A 12017-nucleotide genomic window follows, 5' to 3' on the forward strand; every position below is an offset into this window, starting at 1 on the left:
CGGTTCTGTTTTATGTGTATCTATCGGCTGTACTGAGCTGAGGTAAGTACTGGCCAGCCCCTCTATCTCTTTGTTAGTATTTGTTTCACATCTTTATATGAGATTTTCCATTAATCATTTAACTAAATAAAATTTTTTTTGAATTTGAAGCTTGTCCCTGACATTTCTTTAGACACCTCATGTATTTTTGTAGAGTTCCATTATAAGAGTATTCATGAAAGCAATACATGTTGGACCTGTACTTGACATGGATGGTTAGTTACTTCATTGTACTAATATGTTAATGTACCACTTTGCCAGAAAAGCAAAATTGATTTTTTTCTGTCAGACACACATTTCCTGTTAAGTAATAAAAATCATTCTATCTATTAATGGTAAACTTAATTGTGGCAATATAAGACACTGTTGTTTACTTGACATTTAACATTGTACAGTTTTAGTCCCAGGGGGCAGTAATATTATTTTAAATTAAACTGTAAAATACTATAACACTATTAAAACTTAATCTTAAGAGAGAGAATATTTGAGTGAGAATTATTTAGAGGGAATATTTAAAAGTTTGACTTCAGTTCATATTGAAACATGTTTAATGGACAACAGAAAGACAAAAAATTTTTTTTGTTTAAGGAACCGATACGTTTTGGTCTGCTCAGGGTCATGATGCATACCAACACCTAGTGACCTACTGTGCAGCTCCTAAACAAGTTGCTATTCCGTCAAGTCATATCAGTCCTGTCACTCAGCTTATGTTGTTCTAATACTGTGTGAGGGTGGTTTATAAGTCTGGTAAAAAAGCAAGAAAAAATGATCATTTTCTCAAAGAGGTCTCCTTTGAGGGCTATACACTTGGTCCAGCAATCCTCAGCTTTTTCATCCCATTGGAAAAATAGGTTCTGTGAGACTTCACCAGATACTTGTTGACTGCAACTATCGTTTCTTCATTTGATGAAAATTTCTTCCCAGAAAGCCAAACTTTAAGTTATGAAACAGGAAGAAGTCAATTGAGGCTAAGTCTGGTGAAGAGGGTGGATGAGGAACCAATTCAAAACCCAATTCATACACTTTCATCATTGTTATCACTGACGTTTGAGATGGTGTATTATCCTTATGAAACAGTGCTTTTTTGTGCGCTGGCCTTGGTCTTTTTTTTTTTTTTCCGCGGCACGTTTCAATCTTTCTGAAAACGATGCATAATAGGGTCCAGTTATGTTTTCGCCTTTTCCCAAGTAATCTATGAGTATTCCTAGGGATTTCCAGAAAATAGGGGCCATCACGTTATTAGCTGACAAAGTGGTCTTTGCCTCCCTTGGTACACTTTCACCAGCCTTTGTCCATTGTTTTGACTGCCGTTTCGACTGTGGTGTGTAATAATTCGTTCAGGTTTCATAAACAGTCACAAATCGGCACAAAAAATGTTGTGGATTGCAGTCAAACAGTGCCAGACATTGTGTTGACATGTTTGCCAGATGCGCTTTTGGTAGATTGTGAGCAATCATGGCATCCACCTCGCATGCACCTTCTTCATAGCCAGTTCTCTGTGCATGATATAATGCACTCACTCTAGTTGAGATGCCTGCAGTCACAGCAGTCTTACATTACCATATTATGAATTTTGTCAATGGTTTCCTTCAGACTGACTCAGTTGGAAGGCCGGAGCACACTTTGTCTTCGGTGCTTCTCCGACCACGTTTAAAAGGGTCTGACAACCATGCCTTCATCCTTGCTACCCTCCCTATTTTCCTTTCCCTGTTGCTTCATAGCCTGGGTTGTGAGTAACTGAATCTCCTTTCCCTTCTTCCCTTTCTTTCCCCTCTCTCCTCCCTGATGAAGGAACATTTGTTCCGAAAGCTAGGAATGTAAATTTTTGGTTCTGTTTTATGTGTATCTATCGGCTGTACTGAGCTGAGGTAAGTACTGGCCAGCCCCTCTATCTCTTTGTTTTTATTTAGTTAATCTATTACACACACACGGTACTCGAACATTCCAGGCATACTGGTTTATCACAATTTACACGCTTATATGCAGTTTCTTGTTGTTCTGGTATAGACAAAGAATGCACCTCCTCTTTCTTTCCACTTTGTCACTCTCCACCACATCTTGTACTTCTTCCATGAGTCTTTTCCAAGAAGATTTTGAACTTTTACCTACAAATCTCCTCCCATATTGGAGATAAGTAGCCTATTTTCTAGATATGGTCTCATCAGATTTATAGATAGCTCCTTGACAACTCTATATCTGAGACACGTTTTCTTACAATAGAGTAATTTCATTACTGAATACATAAAGAGAAGATTCAAGAGCCCTGTTCTTATAAGGCAAGAATTCAATTGGAATTCCTGGTTTATTTCTCTTCAAGGTACCTACATGTGTTAATCCTTTCCTCTGACATTGTGTAACCATTCTACATAGGAAAACCAATTGACAGCAGCTACATTTCTGTTATTGTTCACAGCTGGCCACACTACTTGAAGAACTAACTGCATAGGAACATAAGGTTTCCTGTCTTCATTGCTCAGTTCAGCATTGTCAGAATGCTTACCAGTACATATGTAGGCAATATATAAGTATGAATTGTGGACATGTTAAACAGAAGCTTTTTATTCCATGTCTGGTGGCCTTGTTAAGCAAATACATTTTGATGCCACATCTGCCACAAAATGGTGTGAGCATTTCATCCATGCAATTATATTCTCCAAAGCAGTGCACTTTATGACTATTACTGATGAGTCTGCAAAAAATTTCCAAAATTGGTGCCAATTTGTCTTCCTTCTTCCATGTTTCTCTTGTTTCAGGGTCATCAAATCACAAACAGACCAACAGCATTTGGAAGCACTTTGCTGATACTGCAGCTCTAAGTAAAGGTCTTATAATATGGTCAGTAGAGAAAAATGATAGCACATCTTCATGCCCAGACTTACAGATAGAAGTTAGCATACTAACCAACATTAGCACCTTTACTTCATACAGACCACTAGATTTGTAGTTACTTTGCTAATATATTTCAGTTCATTTTCTGTACTGCTCCAGTTTAACGTTTGTTCAATTCACAATTAATTAAATGGACCAAATATCCTCTGTCTTAGGATTATCACCAAAGTTTTTAACAGCCCTTGTTCTTCGTTTACATGTTCAACATATACATCAACATAAGGAGTGTGGCCGAGAGTATCCTTTGCCACTGCTAGTCACTTTCTTTCCTGCTTCACTCACAAATAGAATGAGGGAAAAACGACAGTCTATATGTCTTCTTATCAGCTCTAATTTCTCATATCTTCATGGTCGTTACAGGCAATGTGCGTTGGAGGCATGTTCTGCAGTCAACTTTAAATGCTGGTTTTCTAACTTTTGTCACCAACAGTGTTCCTCAAAAAAGTTACGTTCCCTCCAGGGATTCCCATTTGAATTCCCGAAATATCTCCTTAACACTTGCATGTGGTTTGAACCCATCAGTAACAAATCTAGCAGTCCATCTCTCAATTGTTTCAACATCTTCCTTTAATCCGAACTGGTACGAATCCCACACATTCAAGCAGGACTTAAGAATAGATCGATCGCTCTAGTGTGCTATATGCGGCCTTCTCACAGATGAACAACAATTTCCTAGAATTCTCCCAATAAACCGAAGTCGACTATTCATCTTTCCTATTACGATCCTCACATGCTCATTCCATTTCATATCACTTTGCAACTTTATTATCAGATATTTAAATGATGTGGCTGGGTAAAACAGGACATTACTAATGCTGTAACTGAACAATACCAGTTTGTTTTTCCTACTCATCTGCATTAACTTCCATTTTTCTACATTTTTAGCTAGCTGCAATTCAACATACCAACTAGAAATTTTGTCTAGGAACTCAACAATGACACCTTACACTTCAGCATCATCAGCACACAATCGCAGATTGCTGCCCACCCTATCCACCAAATCATTTATGTATATACAAAATAACAGCAATCCTATCACATTTCCCTGAGGCACACCTGGTGATACCTTTGTCTCTGATTAACACTTGCCACTGATGACGGCATACTGGGTCCTAAAATTTATGAAGTCTTCAGGCCATTTACATACCTGTGAACCTATTCCACATGCTTGTACCTTCTTTAACAGTCTGCAATGGGGCACCGTGTCAAACACTTTCCAGAATTCTAGAAATATGGAATCTGCCTGTCGCTCTTCATCCATATGTAGTATATCACGTGAGGGAAGGGCAAGCTGAGTTTTTCACAAGCAATGCCTTCTAAAACCTTGCTGATTCATGGACATAAGCTTCTCAGTCACAAGAAAATTTATTACATTTGAACTGAGAATACGTTCAAGAATTCTGCAGCAAACTGATGTTAAGGATGTTGGCCTGTAATTTTGTAGGTCTGTTGTTTTACCTTTCTTATACACAGGAGTCATCTGCGTTTTTTCCAAGCCACTTGGCACTTCACGCTGGGTGAGAGATTCATGATAAATGCAAGCTAGATATGGGACCAATAACATAGAGTACTCTTTGAAAAACCGAATTGGGATTCCAGTCAGACCTGGTGACTTATTTGTTTTTAACTCTTTCAGTTGTTTCTCTACAGCAAGGATGCTTGTTGTCCACACAGGAGTATGTTCGATGGTCAAACAACAATATGTTTGTACGATTCTCCTGCATAAATGATTTCTTGAACATGAAATTTAAAATTTGGGCTTTCATTTTGCTATCTTCAACTGTCATACAGACTGGTCAACAAGTGACTGGATGGAAGCTTTAGACCCACTTAGCAATTTTACATTGAACCATAATTTTCTCAGTTTCTCTGACAGATCTTTTGCTAAGATGTGACGGTGGTAGTAGTTGTAAGCTTTGCATGGAGATCTTTACACAGACACATGAATCTCTACTAACCACTGCTTGTCATCATTTGTGCATTCTCTTTAGATAACAACAGTCTCTGTTCCTCAGCATTTTCCGAATCTCCTCATTAAACCATGGTGGTTCTTTCCCATCCTTAATCCACTTACTAGGCACGTAATTCTCAAGACCACAATTCACAATCTGCTTAAACTTTGCCCATAATTCCTCATGTCCATCCTACATGCCCATAATTCCTCATGTCCATCTTACAGGAACTATGTGATGTCAGTTCACTGCCTAAAGGAGATGCTAACAACTGCTTGTTTGCTCTTGCTACCAGAAACACTTTCCTATACCTGGTATTCCATGGGTTACGTTATCCCGAGAAATCCATCTAGCATTAGTTAGTTTTTCTGATTCCCAACAAAATCCATTTTCCCTTTGCTAAACAACAGGAACCTACATATCATTATCTCCTGGATCACCTGTGCACCAAAAGTCAGCACCCGTGACAGTCTTGTTCATCAGAGAAGGCCCTGAACATTTCAGGAGAAAATTAAGAATCACAATTGGAATTGTCGTCAGAAAATGAATCCTATACATACATTTCCTCTGTCTGCTTCTTCCCACATCCATGTAGATATCAACTGTAATAAAAAGTGAAATTGTGCAATAACTGGTTGAGACTGCATAAACGTTTTCAACACAGTATGTGAACAGGACTTGTAATAGAAAAATTATCATCCGTTGTCTGCTACAAAAGTTGATCATGGAAATACACATGTTGTAATGGAACATGTTGTTTATCCTTCAAAGTGAGTGTGTGATATCTGAAATACTGATAAAATAGAAGACACATTAAGTAACAAGACTACATTATGTAATTATAAAACACAGCTGTTGCTTACTCTTTCCAGTAACTGTGATTCCACTTCATTCTTGGCTTCCTCAGCTTCTTCAAGCTTTTCAGGTAAATCACCAGCACTTGTTACTTTGCTAATACTCTCTAGTTCTTTTCGCATGTCAGTTAAATGCTTGCTTACTTGTTTACAACTCTTCACAGCAGTCTGGTAAAAAGCATATAATGACATGTATTAGTGTTTAATATTGAAGAGTCAAGTCACAAATAAGCATCAACAAAGAAATGTTTATATTTCAGCCAGAAATGTTTATATTTCAGCCACCACAATTTAATGAAGTATCATTTTACATCACTTCCCATAAATACTATATTTCAAGGTCAGGTAAAAATGATAATGCAATGTTTTACATTCAAATACAGGACAATTCATGATGAATAGAATGATTACAAAGAGCTATAATTATTTACTGCTTAGCAATATACTGGCAAGAATTACATAGGACATAAAAGAAAGTTCAAAATTTTGATCAGAGCAGATGCTTTGAAATTTCATTGTGCACAAGTGAAAATCATTAACAACATAATTATGAACTGGTACCAGGAGTAGAAACAAGACAAATTTATATAATGATTTGTCTAAGACAGTGGTTCCCAAATTTTCTGAAACCATTATCCCTGAGTGCAAAAACATATCACATATTAGCTAGTAGTGCCCCCCCCCCACCTCCCCATCACCACCACCACCACCACCACCACCACCATCAACATTGGCACATGTCTAGGCTTTAGAATGAAAAAATCTTTCAATACTTTTATTTTTAAGATCATAAAAGATAATTACATTTACTGTGTGTGTGCAAGTTTTAATAACCTAAACTAATAAGTCATTGAATTGAGGTACAGCAAATTTCTAACAACCTTTCCTTATTGAAAGATGAACAATTTCAGTGCACCATAAGTACCACCTACAACTTAGTCTCTGAAAAGAAAGCTAACTGTCCACACTGGGGGTAGACACGTCACAAAATGCGCTTCCTCTGCAGCACTCCTCTCGCTAGCGACGCTCATTCCCTGCACCCACGTTTAAAATCAACGAAGTTAAAATGCATACACTATACTCATTGTTTGCAAATCAGCTCTGAACTGACACAAATTAGATTGTTTTAGGCTGCTTCTGTTTTGGGTCTGACCATGGGCACTAATAATAATAATAATAATAATAATAATAATAATAATACTGTGTAAGCCCTATAGCAAAGAAGTAGCCCTTAAATAGTTACTGTTGTGCTGTGCAGGCCATTAGTTTATTTAACTGTTGCAATGTGAATAATGAAGCAACTTCTTGTCCATTACAGGAACTACCTACAACTCACAGAAGGCACTTCCCATGATATAGTTAAGCATATGTGATGTGTATGTCTCATTTTTACTGTCATACATGCATCGTATAAAGTACAAAGTACAGGATGGCCAAAATACAACTGGCTTGGGAAATATTTCATATACCATAAAACTGGCAACCCAACTTTACATCATCCGATCCACATATGGTGATGTAAGCTGGGTTGTCTATCTTATAGTGTATGTAATATTTCCCGAGCTAGTTTTATTCTGCCCACCCCATATGTGTGTAGCAGGTGGGCTATGTGAGGAAGATGTTGTTCACTTTCACTTCACAAGCTGTAACCCTCATCACATTTTTTCACATGTTAATGCCATTTGTTGGGAAAAACAATGTAATTATTTGGAACTTATGTATCCAGTATTACAGTCTTATGAAATAGTAATAATAGTAATGACTTTTTTTAAAAATAATTGTTTTGTAGGTGGAGCACTATCAAACACTCTTCTTTTTACCTTCTACAAAATTTCATTTTGCCCCTCAGGGGTAATTACCACAGGCTGGGTGGGACCCACTAGTCAAAGAGTATAGTAATATACTGTGAACAAACATGTTAATTCCCTACAGCTCAGTTAGTAGGAGGTCTACTGTCTTATTCAACCTCTGCTATCCAACAACACTGTACTGTAGTAGCAACCATTAGCAAAAGAAGTGTTTCATTATATATTATTAAACATGCCAATATGTTAAGGTGATTTCAATTTTCATTTAATAACAAACAATTGACATATAGGTTTACAATTTTCTCCATTTGTGTTACTTCCAGTAACATTTTATTTTTTTTTTTTTTTTTTTTTTTTTTTTTTTCAAAATAGGTTACAGAAACTGATACCCATTTTTAAGTATTGCTAACTGAGTATGTTTCAATACGAACTGACATCAACATTTTAAATATTCACTCCAAAAGATTCTCAACCAAATTTGAGGATTTCATTTCACATATTGCTGTAGGCTGAGGTATTAAAAAAATTATGTTATTGTACATCAGAGTCAAGAGTGTATTGCAAATTTTATAGTGTTTTACAATTTAATGTAAAATCATATTACACTTTTCACCTGACATCTTCAGAAATGCATGGGACTAAAACTGTGCAATGGTGGCAGCAAAGTAATAGGAAACATGACTGCATTTCCATGTTAAAACAAACTTCATTTTTGGCTAAATGGCAATGAGACTTATCTTGATTACACGGCTATTCATGCAGCATATTTTCACTATTTTGAAAAATATTTTCTATTATGATTTCCTCAACCATGTCCAGGAAAAACTTAAGTTTCATTCTGTAATTCATCAATGTAGTTGTAAAAATGATAAAAGATAATCAAACTTATCATAGCCAGTGATTTATGTGTTTCACAAAGAGTAGTTTCTTTGGCTTTTAGGTCAACATGTGATACCCAAATTCCCTACTGTTTTGCTGGTATGAGTGACCAGCATAAATAAATCAAACAGCCATTTCATTCATTTCTGCCACCATATGAACAGTGTTGTTGCTATATGGCTGTGTTTAAATCCTGCAGTTGAGGTAGAACTGTCTTCATCTATGACAACACCAGTCTGCACACAGCAGTCAATTATTGCCATTACACACAAAATGAAAGATATTATCTGTACCCAGTGTGAGAAATGACATTCAAGGTATTAGTTTTTAGAATCACAGATTGGTTGCAGTCAGTCTTGGAAACATTCTGAAGGGAACTTCATTAAATACATCTGACACAAAGTAATTCTGCATTGCAGTAAGGGGGAACATGAGCTTAATGTACCTGAATACTTTTGTGAATGAGAAAACTCTGTAGTTTCCACTAAGATCATAGTAGTCAATGTATAGTTTAGTAATACAAATGAAAAGCACAATGTCATGGATGTATTAATTTATTTTGCTAATTGGTTTTTAGCTTACAAGGTCATCATCATACTTTAACTATGAACTCTGAAAAAAAGGATGTAGCATTTTTTATTGGGCCAGGACAATGAGATATTAGCCAGATAAGCTCACACATGCAACCTTACAAAATGTAATTTGTGACAAATTTATTAATACATTCAAAAAGAAACAAACACTATGGACTGCAATTAAAAAATCCTATGGGAAAAAACACTGTTTTCTTCTGAACAAAGTACCTTATTGCTTTAAAAGTGGAGGTTTAAAATGTATATCAAAGAATTCCTCCATGTTGTACCAAACTTTTATTTATTTCTGTTAAGCACATGCCAGTCATTAAATATTAATCACACACGCAACTGAGTAGTTGCATCCAGATGTACATTTTCTGTAGTTCCCTTAAATCACTTGAGGAAAATGCCCTTTAAAAGGGCACAACTCTCCCTAATCCAAGCTTGCATTCCATCTCTTATGACTTCGTTGTCAATGGGACAATGAATATGAATCTTCCTTCCTTCATACATGTAGAAACTACAAATGAGTTTCTCAAAGGAAATTCTAAACAGATCGACATAGGAGTGCTGCGTGGGTTCAAAGTTCACACATATTTCAAAGAAATTCTTTTCTATTAAGTTCCCAGTATTTTCTAATTTCTCACACAACTTTCTAGAAAAAGTTTCATTATAATGTATTTTATAGACTAATGTACAGACCAAACAGAATATTATCTTTCTTTTCCAGATCTGTTTCACATCATAAAAATCTACACATGCCTGAAAAAAATATTAAAAGACAGGGAAGGTGTTCTACAAATAGATTTCAACAGTCATCAGCTTTCAATAAATAAATGTATTACCATATCAAAGTAAGCTTATATCCCTACATAAACTAGTTGAATTTCTGTACAGTCTCTGTACATAACCAGAAATTCTTTGATCTAATTTGTGAGTTACACAGTTTAACAACTTCTTCTACATGAAGGGAGTGATAAAAAGTAACTGAAAGCTAGGTGTGATTGTTTAAAAAACAGCTGCAATATTCTTACTGTTAAAAGGTTAACTGCACACGTAATCTAGAAAATTAGACAAGAAACAAACTGCTGTACAGCAATTACAAAGTGAGAGTAGATGTATAACTATATAGTAGCACTTACAGAGTAATCATGAAGTCTCTGCCGTGCCTGAGTAAGACTGCTTAGTTGCAGTGGTTCTACAAAGAATGTTTGCTTCTCATCAACCCACGTTTTCACAGTCTGATATAATGTCATGAATCGCTGCCATGCATCCAGAGCTTCACTGACCTATGAGAAAATCAATCAACTTTATCAAATTTTCTTATGTGAAAATTTATCTGCAGTAACATTTAATTTAGTAGTGCAACAAGATGCTTAATGGGTTACTGATTAGTGACCTGTGCTGCAGTTGTTACACTAATAGCTAACTGTTCTTGCCCATCTACAGACACTAGTATTTTTTCTCAGCTGAAACACACATCAGAGTGTGCATAGTAAAGTGATATGCTATCTACAGGTGTCTGAATGAGATACAGAATAAATCTGGAGTAGCTGCTGCAGTACAGAAAGTGACGTTAATGTTATGCCAATTTCCAACAAATAATTGCAAAATATATACTTTTTTAATAATGTCAATTATTAATGGAATAAAGATGGTGGAATGAAGATCACCGAATGATATGGAGATAGCAACAGCAACTAGAAAAAAGTTCTCAATGCTACTGTCAATACATGAATTAACATGTGGAAAATGATCTTGTGTATTGTGTACTGAAAGAGAGCTATAATGTCACCACAACAGGCAGCTAAAACCATTCAGAATAGCATATCAGTGCCAAGCTGTAACAAGAAGCAATATATGCCTTTTTTCATGTTGCACTGCTATGGCTCCAATACTAGCATATATAAATGAGAAGACTGGCACAGCAATGCATTAGCAGAAGGGAACCTAGAAATAGCCTTTACAATAGGTAAACAACACACAGGAACACATTCACCACTCATGCACAAACAGAAATGCTGCTGGGACTTGACAGAAACCGAGTGAGGTGGCGCAGTGGTAGCACACTGGACTCGCATTCGGGAGGACAACGGTTCAATCCCGTCTCCAGCCATCCTGATTTAGGTTTTCCGTGATTTTCCTAAATCGTTTCAGGCAAATGCCAAGATGGTTCCTTTGAAAGGGCATGGCCGATTTCCTTCCCTAACCCGAGCTTGCGCTCCGTCTCTAATGACCTTGTTGTCAACGGGACGTTAAACATTAACCTAACCTAACTTGACAGAAATGGTCAGATATTTGTGGACATTATATGAATTTTTCAGTGATTTACAAGTAATTTGTCATCGTCTGTTACCAGCTACTTCGTGGATTGCCTATTCCTGGAATTATTGCCAAACCCACAAAATTACTGCTGCTTCGTAAAGTTCAAATGGTTTGGTGTTCCTACTCCTTTTGGTAGAAACATTCTAATTATCTGTTATTTCTTCTTGCCTTGAGATGTCTCTGTTATGTTGTTGTTCTGTTGCTCAGCATTTGTGCAGGAAACTGGAATCGTTAACTGTTCTGAGGTGTGGGCAAGTAATTATATCAGTACCACAAGTTACAGATCACTTTCAGCATTACTAAGCACACTTGACTTGTACAGTATCTAGGCTAGTGCCCATCCTTTCATAAGAGTTCACAAATACATAGATGTTACAATAATCAACAATCAACAGAAGTCAGGGTTCATAAAAAGATGCTTGCTATAATACATATTACCCCGCAACATTAGGGGTGATCAGCGTAGAGTTGTTGGTTACCTAACTGAGCAAATCACCTACAAGGATAGACAAATTATTGTTCTGACAAGTCCATCAAACTCATTCACAACGCATCGATAACTTGAAACGTAGCAAGATGGAATTTAATCCAACTGTCATGTTTTCTGCTCCAAAGAATAACTAAATCTTTTCACTCTTTCATATTACATCTAATGCAGCTGCACATGTAATATGTAACCTGTACAGGAATATATAA

General features: G+C 36.4%; 1 protein-coding gene across 1 annotated transcript in view; it reads right to left on the bottom strand.

Annotated features, from left to right (window-relative positions):
- Positions 1–12017, bottom strand: part of LOC126092560 (muscle-specific protein 300 kDa) — a 651560-nt gene that overhangs the window by 163404 nt on the left and 476139 nt on the right. The window contains exons 100-101 of the mRNA XM_049908233.1: positions 10139–10285; positions 5744–5902 (exon numbers count right to left, since the gene is read on the bottom strand). Coding sequence (XP_049764190.1) covers positions 5744–5902; positions 10139–10285 — 306 coding nt within the window. The remainder of the gene's footprint in view (positions 1–5743; positions 5903–10138; positions 10286–12017) is intronic.

The sequence above is a fragment of the Schistocerca cancellata genome, chromosome 7 (genome assembly GCF_023864275.1).
Source record: "Schistocerca cancellata isolate TAMUIC-IGC-003103 chromosome 7, iqSchCanc2.1, whole genome shotgun sequence".
Classification (NCBI taxonomy): domain Eukaryota; kingdom Metazoa; phylum Arthropoda; class Insecta; order Orthoptera; family Acrididae; genus Schistocerca; species Schistocerca cancellata.